General features: G+C 42.3%; 1 protein-coding gene across 1 annotated transcript in view; it reads left to right on the forward strand.

The window, feature by feature from the left end:
* Nucleotides 1-2,154: 2,154 nt before the first annotated feature.
* The window catches only part of LOC121195762 (NACHT, LRR and PYD domains-containing protein 14-like), an 87,184-nt gene continuing 62,174 nt past the window's right edge, over nt 2,155-27,164 (forward strand). Inside the window, exons 1-6 of the mRNA XM_041059420.1 lie at nt 2,155-2,184; nt 5,703-5,848; nt 6,557-6,668; nt 7,654-9,500; nt 10,940-11,113; nt 13,530-13,703. Coding sequence (XP_040915354.1) covers nt 5,718-5,848; nt 6,557-6,668; nt 7,654-9,500; nt 10,940-11,113; nt 13,530-13,703 — 2,438 coding nt within the window. The 5' untranslated portion in view covers nt 2,155-2,184; nt 5,703-5,717. The remainder of the gene's footprint in view (nt 2,185-5,702; nt 5,849-6,556; nt 6,669-7,653; nt 9,501-10,939; nt 11,114-13,529; nt 13,704-27,164) is intronic.

Consider the following 27,164-nt stretch of genomic DNA (forward strand, 5'->3'; position numbering starts at 1 on the left):
TGACACAGTCCACCGACAGAGTGTCTCTGGTCTCATCTGAATTCAGACTGGAAGAATGAACGGACACAAAGCTGAGAAGCTGAGAAGCTGAGGTCAATGTTGTGATGTTAAACACAGATTCAGTCCATCTGAGCAGTGACCAGACTGTACAACATGACTACACAGATAAGGTCAGAGCTACAGAACAATGAGTCACAAAGTCTTTGTTGACTCAACTTTCTTGAAATCCTTCATTTTGCTGAGAATTTATAGAGTGGTCTGTGGTTGAGCCCTCAAATACCTGGAAGATAGAAACTTGATCTACTCAGACTGTTGAAGCCTCATGTTTGCTTCTTTTCAACTCTGGAAGTCAACTTTTCCACAGGACAGGGACTGTGGATTTTATGCTCCATCATTTCCATTAGAATTTCTTTAGAAAGGATCTTGTTGCAGACAGTACACTGTAAAAAAAATGTGGTTCAACTTAAAAATGTGAGTTAATTTGCTGCCTTAAAAATGTAAGTAAGCTCAACCTGAAGAGAAGCTTTATTTAAACCCAAAAAGACAAGTAAAAAACTAGCTTAACTTGAACCTATTTGTTGTTTCAACTTGGTCCTCAAAGTTACATTTACTGTGACATTAGTCACAAAGACTAGCTTCATTGTGTTAAAAGAACATGTAATTCTAAAGTATTTTAACTCACATAATCAAGTTAAAAGAACTATTAACTATATTCATTCTAAATGACAGTTAAAGTTAGGTCTACTCATATTTTTAAGGCAGCAATTGAACTTATGTTTTCAAATTAAGTGGACAAATATTTTTAATTTCTATCCCTGATCTAAACTAATAAAAACAAGTTTGCCAGTTTTCCCCCAGCTTCACAATAAATCAACTTCTGACATCTAAAATAACATTTATTGAAATCCTTATTATAAACAGTGTGTCAGTCCGTTTACAGACATTTACAAAACAGATTGTAAAAAGTGTCTGAGCAGAGAGCAGTTAAGAAAATTAAGCAAGAACAGTGTGTTTGTTTGTCTTTAACTCACTAAAACATACTGGAACACTTCTTTTGTATATGAAACAGAAATTAAGTAATTGTTCGACTTGAGAAATTCAGAATATGATTCAGAACTTGTTTGAAGTGAGGAGTGTTTTTCTCCTCCCATTGGTGTCTTGCAAGACAAGTGAATGTGCAGTAAGATAAAAATATAACAAACATTACAGATACTGTCTAATTTATAGTAAAAGAATCCACTTACATCTCTCTCAATGTCAAAATGTCTTTGAGTGACTGCTTCTTTCCAGTTCTGGTTGCTGCTTTGTACACCTCCAGCAGTTTTGGGACCACCCCATCAAGCCCATCAAAAAAGGTTTCAACAAGGTCTGTGGTGATGATTTTTTTGAACTCTGCTCTGAGAAAATACCTGCTTTCCACTGGGCTAACCCATCTGAAATGACAGGAGTGACCAGGCATGTTGTCAGGTCACGTTCACTGGCCTCGCTGTGAAAAAGCATATTCTTCCGCCGACCACTTAGTTCTCTGTCGTTGCGCCGCTGCATTACTTCTCCTCTTTTTTTATCGGTAAATTACAATCAAGGGGAGCATTATCATCATCTGCTGACGTATTAAAAAGTTTTATATTGTGGTTGTAAAAGCCATATTGGTGAAACCATGGTTCAAGAAAAAAATAATTTTAAAGACTATTTAATGTGTGTATACATAGTTGGACAGTTAGACACATCCATAATTAAAACTTACAGTTTTAAGTGTATCTGGCTTATTCAATTTTTCATTTAATTGATTTGGCTTATAAACATGAGTTTACATGCTGATAACTTAGGAACCTTAGTTACAAAAGCATAACTCATTATGTTAAGTGGGAGTAAATTAAACATAGAAGTTGACTTATTGCTTAGGTTCTTTTTTACAGTGCAATTCATTTTACACATAATTTAACATTATTTTAGTAATAAATTAATTTAAGCACCAAAAAAAAAAAAAAAAAAAAAAAAAAAAATCTGGCAAGCCACTTGGAGGGGAAAGAGTCGACTCTTTTTAGTGAGCTGGACACATCCCCCACACGTTTGAAAAGCTTGTTACGCCCCTGCGGAATTCCCATCTCTGTACTCCACGGTTGCTGTAAGTTTACTTTCACTTTCACTGACGTCTGTGGCGCAGATGATTTTCTCTGTCTGAAGGTAAATGTCCGCACTTTTAATGTTTTACTCGTCAACACTTCGTGTAGTTACCTGAATTATCTGATGGTCGAGTTTTTTGGATGTTGTTCCATTTTTTTCATACTGCGTTGTGGTGTTTAGTTGTGTAGACTCTGAGTTGTCACTGTAAAGTCGGGATGAGGCAGGAAGAGGACCGTTATTATCCTCCATGTTGTGTGGATATTCACAGTAGAAGCGGTGGAGTCAGAGTAGAAGCAGAGTGAGCTGATGGTCAGTAGCTGAACACGGAGCCTTTGTTAGTCTGTGGCTCCACTTACTGCTGACTGAAGGCAGCTTTTCCTGCCTGAATCAGCCTGTGGAGGAGGCGGACCTGAGCCGCTGCTCTCCCGCAGTCTGAGCCGCTAAATGCGGTCTGAGCTCGGCCGGACAGCGGCTGGAGAACAGCTCTGACTTCCTGAGGGGCTGACAGGGTTTTTCAGGCTCTATGTGATTTTCAGAGAGACAGTTAACACTCCATCCACAGAGTCAGAGGCCTCCTGGTCCTATCAGGACAAACTCTACCTGATGAATTAGATGATAAAGACCCAAATCCATAAATACTCTCACAATAAAGCATCTCAGCAGCTCTGATAGGTGATTATATCTCTGTGGCTGGTCACAGTACAAACAGAAAAACTGTCTGTCAGGACATATTTGCTGTTTTTATTGATGTCTATCTGTGTCTCTGCTGTTTGGTTTGGTTTTGGTTTGTTGTTGCTGCTTCATATAGTTCAGACTTTACTATTAGAAAAGGCAGGAAAGTGCCAGGGGCCCCAACTAAAAGGGCTCCTGGAATAATATTGAGAAGAAATGAACTGAGTCTCAGTTGTTTTGTGTGGAATAATCACCTGCAGCTTGTTTCATCAAGTCATTTTCTACAGAAACACTGCAGACAAACAGATTGTCAGATAAAATCAGTGGATCTCAGTCCATCTGTGTGTCAGTGAATGGAAATGGTCGTCTCTGGATCGTGTGTGAAAGATATGAAAGAGGAAAGAAGAGCCAATCAGTGGAGGAGCAGCTGATATTTCTACAGGACAAATGATGGAGACATTTAAAAACAATCAGTATGTCCCCTGTCCAACCAGGTGGGAAAAGACACTGGACCTGTGCTATGGGTCTATACAGGGGGCCTATAAATCTCTTCCTCTTCCTCCTATAAATCTCTTCCACAGCTGTGTGCATTTGCTGCCCACATATAAAACTGTTTTAAAGAGGGAGAAGAAAAAGGGGGCAGCCGTGGCGCAGCAAGTTAAGAGTGCGGCTTTGGATTTGGACCGGCCTGAGATCGGAGGGTCGTGGGTGGTGGTGAAGGAGACGCGCCTCCCCTGCCTCTGCGACCATGGCTGTGGTGCCCCTGAGCAAGGCGGCAATCCACCCCAGCTCCCCGGGTGCCTCACTGGGCAGCCCCCTGCCCCAGCGTCTCTAGTGCATGTGCATGTGTATGCTTGTGTGTGTGTTTCGTTCACTTGGTGTGGGTAAAATGCAGAGAGTCATTTCCCCAGGAGGGATCAATAAAGTAATTAAAATTAAAAAAAAAAAGATCTTGGACATAAAGGTCTGGACAGATGAGGTCTCTGCCTCCAGGGATGTTTTAACTGCACAGACTGGGATGATTTCACACAGTCCTGTGGGGATGATTTGGATTCATTTGTGGACATAACATGCTCGTACATGGTCTTTTGCAGGGATATGATCATTCCCTGTAAGTGTGTTAAAATATTTCCCAACAACAAACCATGATTTACCAAATCAGTCAAAGCAGAATTACAAATCAACTGGATGGCAGCAAACAAACTTGGTTCAGGGCAAGCATGAAAACTACTGCAGGCCTTCAGAGCACAGAGCTCAATACTCGTGTCTTTTTACAATCTAAAAAGCGTCTGGAGTCTAGACGCTCAGCAGACTGTAGCAATGAGGAGAATGTGTGTTATGGTAGAGAATAGTGTGTGTTTGTGTGGAAGCTACATGAGAAACTCTACAACTCACGACTACTAACGTTACTGTGAGGCCCAATACGTTAGCTGCAGCTGTCTGTTCCTATGATAAACACTGATTATTAGTGAAGATGCTGTAGGCTGTTTAGTGTTTTTAACGGTTTAATCACTTGAAACAAGGTTGTTGATAATATTGATAGAGAAACAGTCCGTGATAATAGTAACAAGTGTGTGTGTGTGTGTGTGTGAGAGAGAGAGAGAGAGTAAAATTCAGTTTTATTGAAAGGAAGTACGTTGAGGAGATGGCTAGAGAATAGTGTGTTTGTGTGTGTGTGTGTGTGTTTGTGTGTGCATTGGTATATATGGTATTGACAGACAATTCACCTGTATACGCACCGGCACTACGCAGACATTAGAGAAGCAGCAGAAAATGACATATTGTTAGATGAAGTGTGTCGTGAAGCTGTCTGTGAGAGTTTCTGTGATAGTTTCTTTGATAGTTTCTGTGATTGTTTCTGTGATAGTTTCTTTGACAGTTTGACCGTTTCTTGTAGAGAGGAGCAGGATGTTGCTGTTCAAGACTTAAGATGTAATGTAACTGTGTCATAAATTGAACTGCACAGTGTTCAGGGATGAACAGTCTCTCCTATTGCTATTGTACTATGTTTTCAGCTATAGTAACATTAATCATTAGTAATGTAGCAGCCTAGTTTTGAATGACAGGGTCCCTGCTATCACATGTTGTTAAAATATAACATTTACATAATAAAATCTCCTACAAGCTTCACACATGCTGTAATAAATGAAGAATGATGAGTTGGACAAATGTCAGCATGTGGCCCCACTTTCTCTCTCTTTTTATCAAACCCTCATTGTAGATGGACAGACTGAAGTCTTCAGTGAAGTCTCTGCAATTTATGAGAGCAAGCGAAGCCCTCAGACAGCACGCTGAACAACTCTGCTTTTAACACCACAGTCTGGTGCTGCTCAACTGGGACTACTAATTGATCTGAGAGTCACATTTCTGTGCAAATTTTAAATAACTTTGTTTTATTACTTTATAAAACTTCAGGAAGCTATTTATTTAAATGTTCAGTTAACTTTATAAGAGATGCTGCTGACCCTGGGAACTCCCTGCACTTTTTGTTAGAATTTTAAAATAAAGATGTCTGTTGTCTAAGATTAAAAAAAAACCTTTAATGTGTTGCAAATCTGAAAAGCTGTTTAATAAACATATGCTTAAAGGCATTTAAACGAAGTTGAGTGTTGGATTTTGTATTATTCAAATATTTTCACTTTTACTGCAAATGAATATCAGCTCCAAATATCAGGTATCAGCCTCCTTAACTACTAATAATCGGTATCGGCCCTGAAAAAAACATATCTGTCTGTCTCTGCTGTGGACTCTGTTAGTCTGTGTGTGTGTGTGTGTGTGTGTGTGTGTGTGTGTGTGTGTTGCCTCCTGTTCTCTCAGTCTTGCATGTGACTCTTGATCAGACTTGTGTGTCCTGAATCTTTGTGTCTGAGCTCACAGTCTGTTTTACTGGTTTCCTTCTCAGACTGACTGAAGTCCAGAAGATGAGTGTTTGTGTGGAGGAAGAAGAGGACAGAGCAGAGTGTCCAGGATCCATCTGTCTATCTATGAAGAGTGACAGGTCCAAAGAGAATCCTCCAGACATCAGTAATGAACCTGGACCCTCAGACACAAAGTAAGAGAACTGCTACAAACCTGTGAATCTCCAAACTTTGGGCTATAACAGTGTTTAGTGTGTTGAGGTCCTGCAGTTGTCGTCTCTGCCTGTAACAGCTGCCGTAGTGTGGACAGAAAATCAGTTATTCCTGGTTCTTCTGGCTCATCAGTGTATTAATACTGACTGCTGAGGCTGCTTGTTTCTTTTGAAATGATCTGACTAAAGAACATTTTTACTTTCACTGATTTTCCATATTTTTCTTATAACCAATAAATCCCATGTGCAGAGTCAAACCCACACAGAATGTGTATCACAGCCTGATAGATCTGATTCCTCTGAGCCAGGAAATATTAAAACACACCAGTGAACCACACTGTTACACTGGGTGACATGTTCCTTCATCTCCATCAACACACACATACACCTACACACACACAGCACCAAATGGAGATAAATCCACAGATCAAAATATTCCCACTACAGTTCTTTAGAGCTAATGTGAGTCAGGTCATCAACACGTGGAAACTGCACATATTTTATGATTAACTGACACAACAGTGTTGTTCGTGGATGCTGGTGTGTTGCCTCCATCCTTCAGTATAGTGTTCAGTGCTACATGTTGACGTTGCTGCAGGATGTTAGCTGAGAGTTCCCAGAATGACTTTGTCCTCAGACAATTTATCAGTGATTGATGTGATATGAATAAAAATGTGTTTGTGTTTTCAGAGGTCAGGACCACAGACTGAGAGCAGAGTCTCCAGGATCCATCTGTCTGTCTATGAAGAGAGCAAGGTCCAAAGAGTTTAATCCTCCATACAGTAATGAACCTGGACCCTCAGACACAAAGTAAGAGACTGTTTCTAGTATAAACTGACCTGAGGATGATTCAGTTCTCAGACATATTTGAAGGAAACAGGGAGACACCAGGGGCCAGATCCATAAAACTCTGTGTCCACACGGAGACAGAGATGTGCACACGCACTCTTTTCAGCAGATTTATAAAGCAGAGCTTTCTCATGTTACTGTTTTATCAGTCTCAGTCATTGTGAGAGTTGATGTATGAACATGAGCCTGATTGCCACTTCCAGAGTCTATAGACCTGTCAATGAAAAGAAGGACAAAGAAGAAACACAGTGTCTCCATGTTGGAGGTTCGACTTTAATTATTTACACGTCTGAGCCTTTAACAGCTTCTAGACATTGTGAACTGAATCTGGATATTTGTTCACAACAATCAACAGAACATTTAGTCTCAGCACAGGTCGTGCTGCTAAAATCATTTGTTGTCAGGTTTCTGGGATTTAATGACTGTTGGAAAGGAGCAGAATGTCCTCACACTGGACTGTAGCTCCCAAAAAACTTTAATCAGACTGAAAAAGGAAACGCTTTGACCCTACAGGGTCTTCATGAGTTAAACGGCCAACATGACAATGAGCTGATAGGACTTAATACATCATCAAGATAAAATACATTATCAGAGCCTGAGAGAATCCCAACAATCTCACAGTAATCCACCCAAAACATCCAAGAGTATCTCAGTAAGTTCAAAGATTCAGTCAGTCAGCAGCACTGTACAAAGTAAGACTGTACATCTGTCTGCTCATGTCATCATCTCTGAAAACGGGACCTGTGATTTAATACACAGTCATTTGTTCTATCATACACTTTTGGCATTTAAGATGATTAGAAATACCACAAAATGAAAAAGCTTTTCTTTGCTTGTCTTTAGTTTTTATGCAGCTGATGAAAGAAATGAGCAGATTCTCAGATTCTCTTTCTTTACTCTGACATTTACTCTTCTGTGTCAGCAGATTTTCAGCAGATAGTGGTCTGCAGGAGGTTTTAGATGAACATAAGATCAGTCTGAGGAGGAGATGTGAACGTGTGACTGAAGGAACTGATGGTACAGGAAGTGAAACCCTCCTCAACACGATCTACACTGAGCTCTACATCACAGAGGGACAGAGTGAAGAGGTTAATACCCAACATGAAGTGAGGCAGCTGGAGACAGCTTCCAAGATGAAGACCCTCCATGACACTCCAATCAAGTGCCACGACATCTTTAAAGCCTTACCTGACCAACAGAGATGCATCAGAGTCGTTCTGACGAATGGTGTCTCTGGTGTTGGAAAAACCTTCTCAGTGCAGAAGTTCACTCTGGACTGGGCAGAGGGCTCTGAAAACCAAGACGTCAGTCTGCTGGTTCTGCTTTCGTTCAGGGAGCTGAACCTGATCAAAGATGAGCAGTACAGTCTTCTCATGCTGCTCCACGTTTTCCATCCAACATTAAAAAAGGTCACAGCAGAGAAGCTCGCTGTCTGTAAAGTGTTGTTCATCTTTGATGGCCTGGATGAAAGCAGACTTTCACTGGATTTCAGAAACAGGGACGTCATGTCTGATGTCTCACAGAAGTCACCTGTCAACGTGCTGCTGACAAACCTCATCCAGGGAAATCTACTTCCCTCGGCTCTGGTCTGGATAACTTCCCGACCTGCGGCAGCCAATCAGATCTCTCCTGCATGTGTTGATAGGGTAACAGAAGTACGAGGCTTCACTGATGCCCAGAAGAAGGAGTACTTCAGGAGGAGATCCAGTGATGAAGAGCTGTCCAGAAGAATCATCTCACACATCAAGACATCCAGGAGCCTCCACATCATGTGTCAGATCCCGGTCTTCTGTTGGATCTCTGCTACAGTTCTGGAGCACATGTTGACCACAGAGCAGAGAGGAGAGCTGCCCAAGACCCTGACTGACCTGTACTCAAACTTCCTGCTGGTTCAGACAAAGAGGAAGAAGTACAAGTATAATGAAAGACATGAGACAAGTCCACCGGAGCTGACGAAGGCTGACAGGGAAGTTCTTCTGAAGCTGGGGAGGCTGGCGTTTGAACATCTGGAGAAAGGAAACATCATGTTTTACCAAGAAGACCTGGAGCAGTGTGGTCTTGATGTCACAGAGGCCTTGGTTTACTCAGGAGTTTGTACAGAGATCTTTAAAAGAGAGAGTGTGATCTCCCAGAAAACAGTCTACTGCTTTGTTCATCTGAGCATTCAGGAGTTTCTGGCTGCAGTCTACATGTTCCACTGTTACACAGAGAGGAAGACAAGAGAGCTGAGGACTTTCCTGGGACAAGATGACAAACACTGGGATTCACAACCTTTTAGCTGGAACACGGCGTATTTTGGAAATAACAATAGCAGCTACCCATCACTCGATGTCCTCCTGAGTGATGCCATGGAGAAATCCCTCCAAAGTAAAAATGGCCACCTGGACCTGTTTGTTCGCTTCCTTCATGGCCTGTCTCTGGAGTCCAACCAGAGACTCTTGGGAGGCCTTCTGGGTCAGACAGAGAACAGACCAGAAATCATCCAGAGAGCCATCAACAACCTGAAGAAGATGAACAGAGATGATATCTCTCCTGACAGAAGCATCAACATCTTCCTCTGTCTGATGGAGATGAACGACCGCTCAGTACATCAGGAGATCCAAGAGTTCCTGAAGTCAGAGAACAGATCAGAGAAGAGACTCTCTGAGATCCACTGTTCAGCTCTGGCCTACGTTCTGCAGATGTCAGAGGAGGTTCTGGATGAGTTGGACCTGAAGAAGTACAACACATCAGAGGAGGTACGACGGAGACTGATCCCAGCTGTGGGGAACTGCAGAAAGGCAGTGTAAGTCCAGACATGATCTTTAACATTATCAGTCAGTGTAGATTAGTAGTTTAGTTTTTTCAAATATACACAGTATGAGATTATTCTCATTATTCTCATAATAGTTTTATAATCTTTAGGTCAGATGTGTGTTTTTCTGGAGATGTTTTAAATGTTGTGTTTGTCAAATGGAGATTTTTCAGTTGGTTGTGATTTTTGCTGTTAAGTTTTTCTGTTTATTAGTAAGTGTTAGATTTTACATTCATTTGTTCATTTATTCATGTTATATTGAGTCTTTTTGTTTTCACAAATTCACTTTTCAGATGATTAAACTGTACTTGAAACATAATTATGAATATTATCTTCCATTTCTGCCATTAGATCCCCCTAAATCCTCCACACTTCTCCTTTAAAGTCTTTCCATATTTTGTGTTAAATAAGTCAGAGTCAGGTGTTTTCTCTCCTGGTGTAGAGGAGAGTAGAATCAGGAAACACACACCTTCAGCTTCATTCAGCTACAGCTGAACTCATGAAGTCATTTCTTACAGTGTAGTTGTGTTAGGAGGAGACCACTTCACAGTCAGTGTGGACACAGGAAGGACGACTGCCACCAAAGACTCTTTAAATCAACGTGTGACATCTGACTGTTGGTTGAAGTCAAGAAATGTGAATTTATCCATTAATGTTGTTTAATGACACAAAGTTCAGGAAAAAGAAGGTCATGTAAAAACTTCAATGATGAAGAGGATTTGAGTCCAACATGTCTGATTTGATCTTTATCTTCTAATTCCAGACTTGACTGAGCTCAGCAGCATGTTATGAATCTGTGTTGACATGAATAGTTGTATGAATGTTGTGGTGACATTTGGATGATGTGTGTAGAAGGCTGACATTATGATGATCCACAATAAGAGAAAGACAAAGTCCCTCTACTCATGTTAGTGGAAGCTCATTGATTAGGACATATCTGATTGGATTAGAAATGATTTTTATCCACATGATTTATTCTTTATTCAGATTTAGTTCCTGCAGTTTGTCAGAGATCAGCTGTGCTTCTCTGGCCTCAGCTCTGAAGTCCAACCCCTCCCATCTGAGACACCTGGACCTGAGTGACAACAAGCTGCAGGATTCAGGAGTGAAGCTGCTGTGTGGTTTTCTGGAGAGTCCACACTGTAGACTGGAGACTCTGAGGTCAGACTGAGACACAGAAAGAAATGTTTCTTCACTCTTTGCTTTATGATCTGTGATTTTTATAGTGACTGAAGTTAATGAGAGCTGTGTTTGACTTTTAGTATCTGGCTGTTTTTAAGCTGCATCCTGTTGGTTCAGGTGTTTGGAGTTTCCATTTTCCAAACTTGTACATTCTCAACCTTCTTCAGCTCTGAACAGATGATGAAACACTCAACGCTTTCAAGCAGGAACTTTGTCTCCTAAACTCACATCTTTTATTCTTTATTCAGGTTGAGGGGCTGCAGGTTGTCAGAGATCAGCTGTGCTTCTCTGGCCTCAGCTCTGAAGTCCAACCCCTCCCATCTGAGACACCTGGACCTGAGAGGAAACAACCTGCAGGATTCAGGAGTGAATCATCTGTGTGGTTTTCTGCAGAGTCCAGACTGTGGACTGGAGACTCTGAGGTCAGACTCCATTGTTTACTTGTGTGCTGAGATGAATATGATGTGAAAGTTGTGCTTTATTCAGTATTTATTAGGTCAAATCTCCTTCAGAATTTCTAACATTCAAAGTGTGAAATGGTTGAAAGGAAGATGTGAAAGTGCTGACTCTGATTTTCAAAGTGATTTTTAAAGCTTTGAAAATGATTTGGATTCTGACTCTTACAGTCCACATTGACAGTGTCAGCAGTTTGACTGAGTTGAGCTTGTGTTATTCACAAAGTCTCATTGAGATCAGGATGTTTGACAAGAACTGATCTGTACAACACGTGTGAGCAGGTCTGAAGGTACAAGTGTTCATAGCTGCTCCCAATGGCCTCACTCACAGGCACAGTGAAAAGTCTGCTGTCACAGAGAGGACACGTCACCATGGTTTAAATACGGAGAGGACATTTTCACACAGTATCTCCTGAAGACATTCATAGAGCTACACTCAGCTGCTGAGCTGAACAGGGACACAAATATTTGTGGAACCAATGAAAACAGAGCAGAGAGAGAAGTTCAAACCCTGGCTCCTTTCTCAGCTCCACACAGCCGACCAATCACTGAGCCCACTGGGTGTCAACGTCCCACTGTGTCTTTGTCACACCGACACAAACTGTGGGACACAGACCCCCCCTAAGCTGATAGCCACCAAGAAGGTGGGGCCAGGAATCCCAGAATGCAATGCTGGAACAGCAGATTCAAATGTGTGAGCAGAGAGTGTTGGATGAAGCTGAACTTGCTTTGGACCAAAGACACATGACTGGAATGTGATGAAATGTCTCATTCAACACACTGCACATGTGCTGAATGTCTGCAGCTTCTCAAACTCTCAACACAAACTTCAGTCACACTCAAAACATCAAAGCCTCAAACTATTATTTCACACAATATGAAAGATTTCATTTGAAACCTTAGTGAACACTTTGAAAACTTTCTTCCAAACTGTTAAACCTGAGTGTGAATGTGGGACTTTTTGAAGGAGATTTGAGCTCAGAGATTTGATGCTGATCCACACTGAGCATCTTGTTCAGCTTCATATTTCAAACTCATTGAATGAAGATTCAAAATCCAACACTTGCTAATTGACTCTTTACTTTGGAACAATTTCATCTTCACCTTCAGTTGACTTTTATATTTCTTCACATACAAAGCAAATATTCCACATTAAGACAGAAAGAAATGTTTCTTCACTCTTTGCTTTATGATCTGTGATGTTTATAGTGACTGAAGTTAATGAGAGCTGTGTTTGACTTTTAGTATCTGACTGTTTTTAAGCTGCATCCTGTTGGTTCAGGTGTTTGGAGTTTCCATTTTCCAAACTTGTACATTCTCAACCTTCTTCAGCTCTGAACAGATGATGAAACACTCAACGCTTTCAAGCAGGAACTTTGTCTCCTAAACTCACATCTTTTATTCTTTATTCAGGTTGAGGGGCTGCAGTTTGTCAGAGATCAGCTGTGCTTCTCTGGCCTCAGCTCTGAAGTCCAACCCCTCCCATCTGAGACACCTGGACCTGAGTGAAAACAACCTGCAGGATTCAGACGTGAAGGATCTGTGTGGTTTTCTGCAGAGTCCAGACTGTGGACTGGAGACTCTGAGGTCAGACTCCATTGTTTACTTGTGTGCTGAGATGAACATGATGTGAAAGTTGTGCTGACAGTAAAGTGCAGACATCACACTGATATTATACTGATCCACACTGAGGATCTTCATGGTAAAGTCTGTTTTCTTCTTCTGTGGTTTAGTCCACTGACTGTGGCAGAGCAATGTTGAGCTACAGATTTCAAAGCTTCATTTAACAAGAAAAAAGCTTCACTCTTTAAATCACATCCAAGTTTTTTCCACACTCACATCAACAAATATATATTCAGTATTTTCTTCTTCCAACACGACTAGAAAGTGATGAGACTAAAGTCAAAGTGACTCAGATATTCAGAGCAAACTCAGCATGTTTGTTAAATGTCGTCACCGTTACATGAAGTGAAAATCTTTTCCATTTTGTCTCAATCATTTGTTGCCTTTCCTCCAAACTTCAGCCTGACATGTTTGTTCTCTGTCAAAACTTTAGGATCTTTAGTAGAATCTGAAACAAATGTCAACAACATGAGTTTGTATAGATGGAGCCACTGGTGGAGCTGGAAGAGTTTAAGAGCTGAAGTCACTATGTCTTTATTGAAGCAGCAGCATGTTGTCATTAATATTAATGAGAGCTGTGTTTGACTTTTAGTATCTGACTGTTTTTAAGCTGCATCCTGTTGGTTCAGGTGTTTGGAGTTTCCATTTTCCAAACTTGTACATTCTCAACCTTCTTCAGCTCTGAACAGATGATGAAACACTCAACGCTTTCAAGCAGGAACTTTGTCTCCTAAACTCACATCTTTTATTCTTTATTCAGGTTGAGGGGCTGCAGGTTGTCAGAGATCAGCTGTGCTTCTCTGGCCTCAGCTCTGAAGTCCAACCCCTCCCATCTGAGAGACCTGGACCTGAGTTACAACAACCTGCAGGATTCAGGAGTGAAGGATCTGTGTGGTTTTCTGCAGAGTCCAGACTGTGGACTGGAGACTCTGAGGTCAGACTCCATTGTTTCCTTGTGTGCTGAGATGAATATGATGTGAAAGTTGTGCTGACAGTAAAGTGCAGACATCACACTGATATTATACTGATCCACACTGAGGATCTTCATGGTAAAGTCTGTTTTGTGCGGGAAACTTCAGCATAACAACATGAGAGAGGTGTGGAGTGGCATGACAACCACCACTGGTTTCAAACCAAGAAACAGCAGAGGAGCTGATGGAAGTGTGGAATGGGCGAATGAGCTGAACCTGTTCTTTAACAGATTTGACGAAGTGACCCCAGCTCACCCTCAAATAGACTCTTCTGCAGCACAAGGGCAACCATCAACTCCACTCTCTCTCCCTCCCCCCTCCTCTTCTTGCTCTCCCTCATCTCCACATGAAGATCTCACTCCCACCTCCTCCTCTGAATCCCCTGACTGCACTTATCAAGGTAGCACACACACCCCTCCCCCACCTGACTCCCCCACACTGAGCTTCACTGCTGACCAGGTGAGAAGACAGCTGAACAGACTCCATGCAGGCAAGTCTGCTGGCCCAGATGGCGTGAGCCCAAGGGCCCTGAAGACCTGTGCCCCCCAGCTATGTGGAGTTTTTCATTATGTCTTCAACATGAGTCTCAGTCTTCAGAGGGTCCCAATGCTGTGGAAGACGTCATGCCTTGTCCCTGTACCGAAGACATCGCGCCCTAGCGACCTCAGGGATTACAGGCCTGTTGCACTGACGTCACACATCATGACTCTGGAGAGACTCATCCTGGAGCAGCTCCGGCCCATGGTCCAACCATTCATGGACCCCCTTCAGTTCGCCTACCAGCCCCGTCTCGGAGTGGACGACGCCATCATCTACCTGCTCAACAGTGTCTACACCCACCTGGACAAGCCGGCCAGCACTGTGAGGGTCATGTTTTTTGATTTCTCCAGTGCGTTTGACACCATCAGGCCGACTCTGCTGGGTGAGAAGCTGACAGCGATGCAGGTAGATGCCCCACTGGTGTCCTGGATTGTAAACTACCTGACTGGCAGACCACAGTATGTGCGCTTGCAGTGCTGTACGTCGGACAGGGTGGTCAGCAACACCGGGGCTCCGCAGGGGACCGTCCTCTCTCCCTTCCTCTTCACTCTCTACACCACAGACTTCAGCTACTGCACAGAGACCTGCCACCTTCAGAAGTTTTCTGACGACTCTGCTGTAGTAGGATGTATTTCAGGTGGTGATGAGAGTGAGTACAGGACGGTTGTAGACAACTTTGTCACATGGAGCAAGAGAAACCACCTGCAGCTCAATGTGATGAAGACAAAAGAACTGGTGGTGAACTTGAGGAGGACCAAGGCTACAGCGACCCCTGTCAACATTCAAGGGGTCAATGTGGACATGGTGGAGGAGTACAGGTACTTGGGGGTGTACCTTGATCACAAACTGGACTGGTCCAAAAACGTGGACACTGTTTACAGAAAGGGCCAGAGCCGTCTCTATTTTCTGAGATGACTAAGGTCCTTTAACATCTGCCGGACGATGCTGCGGATGTTCTATGAGTCTGTGGTGGCCAGTGCCATCCTATACGCTGTTGTCTGCTGGGGCAGCAGCCTGAGGGTGAAGGACACTAACAGACTCAATAAGATCATCAAGAAGGCCAGCCATGTTGTAGGAGAGGATCTGGACTCACTGAACACAGTGTTGGAGAGGAGAATGTTGTCCAAAGTTAGGACAATATTGGACTCTCCTTCACACCCTCTCCACCATGTGCTGATCAGTTACAGAAGCTCGTTCAGCAACAGACTCATTGTTCCACGCTGCACAACAGAGCGACACAGGAAATCATTCAAGCTTCATTTAACAAGAAAAAAGCTTCACTCTTTAAATCACATCCAAGTTTTTTCCACACTCACATCAACGAATATATATTCAGTATTTTCTTCTTCCAACACGACTAGAAAGTGATGAGACTAAAGTCAAAGTGACTCAGATATTCAGAGCAAACTCAGCATGTTTGTTAAATGTCGTCACCGTTACATGAAGTGAAAATCTTTTCCATTTTGTCTCAATCATTTGTTGCCTCTCCTCCAAACTTCAGCCTGACATGTTTGTTCTCTGTCAAAACTTTAGGATCTTTAGTAGAATCTGAAACAAATGTCAACAACATGAGTTTGTATAGATGGAGCCACTGGTGGAGCTGGAAGAGTTTAAGAGCTGAAGTCACTATGTCTTTATTGAAGCAGCAGCATGTTGTCATTAATATTAATGAGAGCTGTGTTTGACTTTTAGTATCTGACTGTTTTTAAGCTGCATCCTGTTGGTTCAGGTGTTTGGAGTTTCCATTTTCCAAACTTGTACATTCTCAACCTTCTTCAGCTCTGAACAGATGATGAAACACTCAACGCTTTCAAGCAGGAACTTTGTCTCCTAAACTCACATCTTTTATTCTTTATTCAGGTTGAGTTCTGCAGTTTGTCAGAGATCAGCTGTGCTTCTCTGGCCTCAGCTCTGAAGTCCAACCCCTCCCATCTGAGACACCTGGACCTGAGTGGAAACAAGCTGCAGGATTCAGGAGTGAAGGATCTGTGTGGTTTTCTGCAGAGTCCAGACTGTGGACTGGAGACTCTGAGGTCAGTAGAGAATTGGAGTCAGTCCATGCTGCTTTCATCAGTATTGTACTAAACACAGTTCGTATCAAAGCAAAGATCCAGTGTCTCCTGTAAACCTCCAACCTTCTCAGTGGCTGCTTTCCTCATTGAAGCTGTGAGAGGAGAACGGGGACAGGCCTCAGGATGGGACAGAAAGAGAGAGACGCAGAGGACAGTCAGCCAATCACAGCAGCCACAAGCTCATTGTGATCTGTTGTTGTGTTCATGTCAACAGGAAATAAAGCTGGATCACAGCTGACAGCCTCACAGGATGTGTAGAGACAGTTGTCCTCATTGGTCCAACTGTCCTTCCATCACATCTAATCTGAGACTGTTTGTTGACTCATTTCAACAGTAAAGAATTGATGAGTTTGATCTTTGTCACAGCTCTGAGATCAGTCTGACTGCAGCCTGCAAATCACTGGCTCTGATTTCAGAGAAGCATCATGACATTTTGTCAGCATGTGGTCTGATACAGAGCAGAACCTCTGCTGAAGTCCAGTGATCACATCTGTATATCTGTCCATCTGTCAGATACTTTCAGTGACAGCCTCCATGTTTATTTGTCAGCTGATATTTCAGAAGCAGATCAGATGTTCATCAACACACAGAGACTCTTTCTTTAAATGGAACATGAGTTGACATGTAACAGCAGTGAATCCATCACTAAACTGTTTGTGCAGTAATGAAGCTTCATGACTCAGCAGTTTATTTCCACTGTGGACTTGAGTGAAATGTTCAGAGGAAACAGACTTGATGCTAAAAGTCTCTGCAGGTGTGTGAGCTTCCAGCTCAGTGTCTTCACTCCAATACGTTAACATGAGAGCTGAGAGGAAGCTGCTACACTACACAGCTGCTCCACTTCTGCTCTGAACAGGACTGAAGTCCCTGCTGCTCTTTATACTGGATGTGCTGCATCAGTGACTGACAGCTGATGAAGTGAGTCTCTGTAAACACTGATTTATCACCTCTGTTGTCTGTCTTCTTCTGTCAACAGCTGGAAGAAGTGATCTTTCTAAAGGAGAGAGTGAAGAGGACGGTGTGTGTGTTGAGAGAGGACGAGCTGTGTCCTGATGATCCAGAGAGGCTGAAGCAGCAGCAGCTTGTGTGTAGAGAGGCTCTGATTGGTCCATGTTACTGGGAAGTAGAGTGGAGAGGAGAGCTTCATCCAGCAGTGACTGACAGAGGAACCAGAAGAAGTGGAGAAGACTCTCAGTGCTGCAGTCTGAACTGCTCTGAGAACAGCTCCACTGTCAAGTCCACCATCATCCCTGTGTGTTCCTCTGGATCTGAAAGAGAATCATCAGTGTATCTGGACTGCTCTGCTGCTGCTCTGTCCTTCTACACAGTCTCTGCAGACACACTGAGACTCCTCCACCTCCTCCACCCTCCACCTGGACTTTATTTGATCTTTTTTTCTTCATTCACAGATGCTGAACCCAAAGTGATAAATCAGATTAATCAGCTCCATCATGTGGTGTGATGGAGCAGATCTTGCAGGTTCAGAGTTATGCAGTAAGTTGAGGCATCATTATGTGTCTGCTGTACAAAGTACACAAGACATATATTAATATTCACCATATGTCTTCTTCTTCTTTAGTCCTAATGAACGATCTGTATATGTTTCAGAAGATGTCCACATTAGTAAACACAGAGCTGTGTGTGTTCCCCCTATTGAACACACTCTGGTACTGCAGATAACATTTAATCCAATTTTCTGATTGGCTGAGGCTGGTGAATTTTGTGATTTGCCATTTCATTCATGTGAGAACATGACTGGAACTTGTACAGGATCAAATTCACAACCTGAAGCAGGCAGAACATTTAAACTGGAAAAAACAATGAAGCCTTTCTTCAGATATAATAATTCAATTATACTACAAACTGCATTATAGTATAACATGTTATTAGAATGACATAAACAATATTAGAGACCTGTAGAGACCAAAAACAAAAAATGTACCAGGCTGTAAATATGTTTTTTTAGGCTGTAAAGTTGGTTATTTTAACATGGGGGTCAATGGAGAACTGCTCACTTCTGGAGCCAGCCCCCAGTGGCAGCCGAGGAACTGCAGCTTTTTGAACGAGGAAGTGATCCTCACTGCTGAAACCTACAACTCCCCCCTTGGTAAAATGCAGAGAGTAATTTCCCCAGGAGGGATCAATAAAGTAATTAAAAAATATATAAATATATGGCACAGCCCCAACACTGAGACAACCCATTGCGTGAGTACTTTTACTTTAAAAAATACTTTTATATTTGTGCTTTTACTTTAGTACTAAGCTTCAGTACTTCCTCCACCACTGCTCTCTATGATATCACACTTTGTGAATTTGTTCCTCTTCTGCTCTCAGCTTTCTTACCCTGGACTTCATCTGTCAGCCAGTGATGATGTTTAACCCAGCACGTGCTTCATGGTTCACTTCTGTTTATCTGAACATCTCAGCTGCCATCCCTGGTGGGGTGAGTGCAAAGAGGTTTGGAAACAATATAGAGATGACATTTCTGGAAATCACATTCAAAATGATCAACTTTACTCAGTACCCTAACACAGCTCCTATTGGCCCACATTTTCTCTGCTCCTCCTCTGTTTAGGGGCCAGGAACCATGGTCAAGCCCTAAATGTTACATGGACACTTTTCTTCATCACTACAGAAGTGTTTATTTTTGTACAAGTTCATGTGTAAAGCTGGAAATACTGCACACACAGCTAATTTTAGCCTCTGGAATAAACTCTGTGAGTTAAAATAACTCTGTTCCTGGAGCTGAATTTTTAACTCTGAAACAGAGTTAACTTGAACTCCTCCTGGTGTTAAAATACTCATCCCTCACTGAGTGTGACTCTAAAATTTAGTTAATTTCAATATAAACTCTTCTCCAGTGTTGACACCTAACACTCAAAATGTGTTTTATTTATACGTGTTAGAGTTAAAATGTATTCATTATTACATTATTCAGTTTTATGGGAAAATGACCACCAAACACCATCCTGTTGATTTTTTTTTTTTTTTTGGCTTTTATTTGTGAAAAATACATTGAAAAATTCAATACATGACACTTTGAAATAACTGCTGTCTTAAAACTGTAAAATTTAACAGCACACAGGCAGAAAATAATGTCAATGAAAAACATTAGTGAAGTTGTACAAAACACTGTAAACAACACATTACTGCATAATAAAATGTCTGTACCCACAGATTACAACGAGCTTTGAGCAAACCAAGGATCGCAACATGGACAACTGTGGATTATTATGGACTCTGCTTTTGTATTTTTGTGGTTATCAGCGGACACGATAATGGTAAACCACAACCATCACAATCTCCCAGCCGGACAACGAGTCACTACTCCAGAGACTTTCTGCTGCGGCTCGCACTGCCTCCATCGAGCCCACTGACAAAGACACATTCCCTGAGGAAATCCGACGGGACTTTGACTCCACAAACAACACGAAAAAGAAGGTAACCAGGAGGAGGAAGAAAAAGGGCGGAATTAGAGCTAGACTGAAGAGGGAGAAATGCAGATATTGTGCGCTCACATCTATCATCCTGGTGAATGTGCGCTCTTTGAGCAACAAGGTGGACGAGCTGCAGGCCAATGTTAACTACATGCACAGATATAGAACTGCATCAGTGCTCGCATTCACAGAAACTTGGCTTGGCAATAATGACAGTGATGACACGCTGCACATCGACGGCTTTGCCCCCGGATCCGACTCGACCGGGACACAGAACGCACTGGGAAGCTACATGGCGGAGGCGTGTGTTTCTACGTAAACACACGCTGGTGCTCCACGGTCGTCGTCAGAGAGGAGCTGTGCAATGCAGACATTGAGCTTCTGGCCGTCTCTCTTCGCTCCTTCTATCTTCCAAGGGAATTCCCCCAGCTCTTCTTCATCCTGGTTTACATTCATCCCAGAGCAAATGCAACTGCAGCTGCTGAACACATAAAGGACACTGGTAAACAGACTAGAACTCATGTCACCAGACTCTCCTAAATTCATACTGGGTGACTTCAATCACTGCACAGTTGACAAATCCCTGAAAGGATTTCAGCAGTACATCACATGCACGACCCGACTAAAGAAAACACTGGATAAATGTTATGGATCTATCCCCAATGCATATAAGTCTATTGCTCTTCCTCCTCTGGGCTCCGCAGACCACCACACCATCCTGTTGGCACCAGCCTACATCCTGGTCATAAGGAGAATAGAGAGGACAGTCAAAAACATCAAGCAATGGACTAATGACAGCATTGCCACTCTGCAGGGATGCTTTGAAACCACAGCCTGGGACAACATCCTGGCATCCACCAGTGACATCAGAGAGCAAGTGGATGCTGTGTCATCATACATTTCTTTCTGTGTGGACAATATCATTCCCTCCAAACAGGTCACCATCTTCCCCAACAACAAACCCTGGATAACCAAAGAGCTCAAGGAAATCCACAACAAAAAGAATCTTCTTCACTGGTACTGAATCTGAAAAAAGGAGGTGAACAGAGACGTGAAAGCTGCCATCAGAAAAGCCAAGACAGAGTATAAGACCAAGGTGGAGGCAAAATTCACTGAAGGAAATCTACGCTCAGCTTGGCAGGGGATTAAGAACATGGCTGCTGTAAATAATACACACACCACTCACAGGACCATCCAGGTGGAAGGCAGCAGCCCAGCGTCCCTCCCCAATGACCTCAACTCCTTCTTTTCCAGATTTGAAACAGACAACACAGAAACCTTTATCTCCTCCCTCACTAATGCTGAAGTGGAATTATCCTTCAGCACAGTGGAGGTGGTAAGAGCTCTGAAGAGGACCAAAACAACCACAACACCTGGTCCTGACAATATCAGTGGACATGTCTTACGGCACTGTGCAGAGCAGCTGGGAGGTGTGCTGCAGCTGCTGTTCCAGATTTCTCCTCTGCATTCAACACCCTGCAGCCACACATCCTTGCAGAGAAACTACACCATCGTTTCCACCTGCCGGAGCAACTAATCCATTGGGTCATAAACTTCCTGACCAACAGATCACAGAGAGTGCTGGTCAATAACATCCACCGGTTCCCCTCAGGGCTGTGTCCTCTCTCCTCTGCTTTTCATTCTATACACCGATGACTGCAGGTCCACCCACCCAGAGTGTCATCTGGTTAAATACACTGATGACACAGTTCTCCTGTCCCTGCTCTCTGGCTGCTCTCACCACCTGGGCCCAGCACTCCAGCTCGGAGCTGAATGTGGAGAAGACAAAGGAGATGGTGGTGACCTTCTCTAGAAAGCAGAGGGAGCTGGTTACAACATCTGTCAGCACAGTCCACGGGAAGCCGTGGGTCAACAGCACCATTCTGAGGACATTCTGTCACTCCTTCATAGAGAGTGTCATGACATTCTCTATAACCTGCTGGTTGCACTCCATCTCTCTTCAGAACAGGAACCATCTGCAGAGCACAGTCAAGGTCTGCTCTAAAATCATTGGTCTTCCACTTAGATCACTGAACAGTGTGTGAGCAGCAGACACTGAGGACAGCACATGCAGGACTCAGAGGAGAAGAACAACCTTCATTCGCAGAGCTGTTCTGCTCCTCAACTCCCTACCACCCCCCCCATGCTATTACTGTGTGGACTGTGTAAACTGTTCATGTGCCTTGAATTGCCCCCCAGGGGACAAATAAAATTCTTTGATTTGATTTGAGGTAGACGACTACTCACTTTACAGTTCAAGTATAAAACAGTAAGAGAACTCATTCAGATTAGAAATCAGATTATACAACTGTCTGATACAACATAACATTATGAATCACAACCATATGACATCTGAGCATCAAACCATTTGAAATATCTTAATCTCTCTCTTTCTAGAATCAGTTCACTCTGTGTAGTGTCACTCACTTGGAAAGCAACAGTGGCATGTTCATCAGTACCAGTGCACACAAAGAGTCCAACACGATACTCAGCTCCACAGCATTTCACCCACTGTGTGACACAGACGATGGCTTCACAATCAAGGTGAAGAGATGCTGTTATATCTTCAGAAAAATCCAGTGTTTAAACTGAACACATTTTAACTGGACCAGACTCAACTGTTTTTAAGGACAGGCATTCCCAGTGATAGCTGCTTGGTAACCTGCTTGACAAATTCCTCTACCACACCCCAAAAGCTTGGCTATAACTGAACAGCTTTGCTCTGAGCTCTTTTACTCTGGGAGATTCTTCAGTTGTATCAATATTGTACAGAGCTGTCTGCAAAAATGTGTACAGGCTGGAGAGAGCATCATCATACTTCACACTGAAAACAAAATGTGACTTGAACAGCTCATCAAAAGCACCAAAGGATGTACATGACTGACATGACAGAAGCTTTTTGTCCAAGACAATATAAAAGGTGAAAACCTGGGTCTTTGAAGTTTCTGTGGAAAGATATGGCTCATGGGTTCCTTCAGTGGTCAGGAGATGATCCTCAAGGCTTTGGGATGACTGAAACAAGAGAAATATGTTTACAAAAATGTGTTAAATAAAATATAAAACTCAGCAACATCTACAGTATTTGGTAGGGGTGTCCCGATCCGATATTAATATCGGATATCTGTCCGATAACAGCCAAAACACGACTATCGGATTTTATCGGACTCCATCTAAAATCTCCGATATAAGCGCTCCGATAAGCAGTCCATTTTCTGCTCCAGCACTTCTATCCATAGGCGACTCTGGTTCACACTCCAACACAGTAGGTGGCGGTAATGCACCTTAACGTTGGTGCCACCCGCCAGAAATGCCAAAGAAGAAGAGCACCCGGCTCCAGCCAATAGAGCGTCTCTGATCCAGCATGCAGAGCCCACGTGATCACAACAACAACAACGTGTGTGCGCTACTGTGGGATGTCGGCCGTGTGGCAAGATTTTACCGTAAACTCGGACAAAGACGTTGCAGCTGAGTGCAACACTTGTCATGCACAAGTTTCCCGTGGTAGCACAGAACCGGGAAAATTTAACACGACCAACCTTATCGAGCATTTGAAGTAGCATCACAAAAAACAGCATGAGGATTTTCGCAAGATCACCGAGGCGAAGAAACAACAAACCTCTGGCTCCCTCAAACAACCAACGCTGGCCGAAACATTTGCAAAGCGTGACAAACTCCCATGTGACGGCAAAAAGGCACTGGCTATAACAGAAAACCCAGCCCAGTTTATTGTGCTTGATGACCACCCCTGTCGGTGGTGAGTAATGTTTAAACGCTTAATTGAGCACCTCGAGCCTCGCTACATTATTCCTAGCCGCCACTACATTGTCGACAAAACTATACCCCAGATGCATAAAGAAGATCAAAAGTCTATTGTCGCACATGTGGAGAAAGCAAATGCTGTTAGCTTCACAGGAGCACAGGAGCAGGCTGACAGCAGAGCATGCCTCTTCTTAAAAAAATCTCCACATCATGCTCGGGCTGCAGAAAGTGGAGATGGAGGAGTAGTAAGGGTAGTCAGCAGTTTAGTTAACTGACTGATTATTATTTGTTTTCTGCTGTTATTATTAGAGTGATATGTTTATTTTGTTTACACTATTTCTTTTAGTGAAGAGCAATGATCACATTGTTTTGGGCACAGTCAGTGAAACTGGAGCTGTGAACTCTTTGAGCAGTTGGACAGTGGACAATATTGTGTTGTTTTTGTTGTTTTTGTCCCCGCCCTCAGTTGTTCCCACCATATACTGACAGTAAAAAATAACTGAACTTGAATTGTTTGCACTTTAAAGGTATACTTTGTTTTTATTGGATTTATTTAGGTTATTTTCAGGGTCTACTAATTTATTTTTTATTTATTTTATTCAATTGTAGAATACTGTAGATATTATGTTGAAGGTTAAAATTTATGTAACTAATTGGTTAATAATAAATGGGTCAGTTTTTCTCATACCTACTGTTGCTGACTGTTGTTCTCTGTTTGAGTAACATCTCTTGATCAAGCCTTTTCAACATTACACACTACAAAGTAAGTAATAAAAGTATGTATGATTTGTGCTGATATCGTATCGGATCGATATCGGTATCGGCCAATACTCAAGGCTGCAATATCGGTATCGTATCGGAAGTGAAAAAGTTGTATCGGGACATCCCTAGTATTTGGAAGTTTTGACAAACCTTCTGAAATTTTACCAGATGATCCGTTGCCTCTCCGACGCTGATCTTTGTGGGACGCTTTCTTCCAGCTGGTTGTGGAGTGAGAAGATGAAGCAGCACCAGAAGAGAAGCCATGTTGCTGTCCCACTCTGGGGACAGAGTGAAAAGTACTTTTACACTCATTATATATATTAAGTAGTGTGTTTATGATATTGCTCTGTGCATTGTTCTAATGGTTTTACTATGATCTTAAACATATACACATATAACAACTATTAATGGCCCAGTCATTATAAATCTGTGCTGCAGAGCAATGCAATGTTCAGCCCTCACACTGAATCTTAACTGCAGACTTAAGTGGCCTATTTAGACTCAGAGATGCTTTTGTAAAATAAATCAATAAAAACACAATAAACTGACGACTGTTGGACGACTCACATAACTGCATTACTATTCTGATGATAACTGTACCTGCTTCATCAGCAGTGTCAGATCCTTCATTCAGAGCAGCTTTCAGTTGTTGTTTTAAGAGAGACGTCTCTTTCAGGTTCCTGCCTCCTTGATAACTTTATCTTTAAAACTGCTGTTCCATTTTTCAAGGAACCTTGAAGCAACCTCTGCTCCAAACATCAGTGAGAAGTCTTGCAAAATCTAAATAAAAAGAGAAAAACAACATTTTCAATCGTTTAAAATAAACCAATATTTTTACTTAAAAAAATATATTTAATACTAACCAGTCCCATGACATCCAAGAAACGTGGAAACGTGAGTAATACATCAGCTGACCACTGTGGGTCATGAAGAATCTGCTGACGGTAGTAGAAGGTTTCTCTCATCCTCTGGGACACTAAGTCAGGATCAGCTGTGTGGTGAAGGAGAGATATGGCTTCCATGCATTCATCTCTGATTGGCTGATCATCATATGTTCTGGATGATGTGGGACCTGCTTTTAGCTCCACTCTACTCTGGGATGAAGACGTGGTTCTGGATTTGTCTTCATGCACCACTCAAGAAAGGGTTAGAGCCTTTGTTGCTTTGAATATCATAGAAAAGTTCCTGAAAGACAAAAAGCTGTCTCAAGAACAAATACTGTATGTTGCTTATATGCAAACAAGGCAGTTAAACTTACATATTATTTTTGGAGTATGGGTCTTTCAAAGATGGGAAAAGTGAAACAATCCTGAGGGCATGAAACTCTTTTGTTGCTTTACTAACAGCTCTCCTGCAAGTGGGAAAAAAATCTCTTACATTTTTGTCTTGTGTGAGCCTTCACACCCTTGCTGCAGGACACTTAGATCTGAAGATCACACACACACACAAGTATAAGGCAAATAAAATCTAAAGTCCAGCACATTAAAACTATATCACAGACCTGGCTGGATATTACCTGTCTCAAGACAAAACATTACCATTACCTATAACTCTGCTTACCACAAGTAGTGAGGGTCACATATTCTGTCAGGTCTGAACGATCAGCCAGGTTCATAGATGCTTCAGTAGATGGGAGGTCTGAAATGCAGACAACACATACAGCTTAATATGAACTGATTAAATACTGTACTTTGGAATTCTTATCATCCACTTCTCACAATCACATATTTTTGTCTGTGTCAAGATACAAATCTCTCAAAATATAGGTGCAGGAAAATATGAATGTTTAAATGTCCTACCATCATCACTGTAGATGAAAAAACACAGATCTTTGAAACATCCTCATCCTCCTCTGCTCCCTGTTGATCTGTGACTTTCAGTGTTGTAGTCTCTGGGATAAGAAACTTCTGCTGGAATATACCATAACAACTCCACGTTACAACATGTTTACATCTTTATTAATTTAATACTAAACATCTGACTGACCTGCACTGAGAAAATCTGAGAAGCAAGCCTCTTCCAGTTTAATGTCCTTCTTCTTCCCTCCATGTTGTACTTTGATCAACATGTTGGTTTGACATAAAGGAAGAAAATGTCATATGTCTGAGAATAACATGTTCAAGTTAAAGTTTATCCCAACTACACAGCTGTTAGCATGCTAGCCAAAACTGAGTTTTCAGCTACGTCTGCGCCGTTGAGCCGGAAATTATTCTCTTAAAACACCGACATGCGGTTGCATTGTTGGATGGTTATTTCCAAAACAGTATTAATTACCTTCAAGATGCGCGTCGTCATTAATTTGTGAAGCTTATCAAACAGTTTGTCATTACCATCATACAGACACATCACACGCCACAGACAGTATGGCCGACATTAACGTTTGAGTGAAAGCTAACAGCTCCACAATGGCAGCTAAGGACAGTTAGCTAACTAATGCTGCGGGAGCTACTTGCTCTAAATAATGGAGTAAAAGCAATGGGGTTAGGTTCAACATCAAGTTCGCAGTCATTAGCGGTACTATGTAAGTAGATAAAGTAAGAACAATGACAAAATATCACACATTTAAAGTACTTTCTGATAAAAATCATGCTCTTACCAGCCTTGTGACGACGTTCCTTGTGCTGCTCATGCCGCGATAAAATGCGTCGTGAACTCCAGGGACAGAGTTAAAACCAGATCCTGAACACCAGGGAATAAAGTCCAAAATTCAACTGGGCCTGGGTGTACACCTTAACACAAACTGCAGTCAGAGTTAAAAAATAAACTCCAGAAATGTAACTCTTTCACACTTTTTTGCCTGACTCCAGATTTTAGTACTTTGTGAATTTGCTGTGTGTTAGTACATGTAGTTGTG

Source organism: Toxotes jaculatrix, chromosome 16 (assembly GCF_017976425.1).
Source record: "Toxotes jaculatrix isolate fToxJac2 chromosome 16, fToxJac2.pri, whole genome shotgun sequence".
In the NCBI taxonomy this organism is placed as follows: Eukaryota; Metazoa; Chordata; class Actinopteri; family Toxotidae; genus Toxotes; species Toxotes jaculatrix.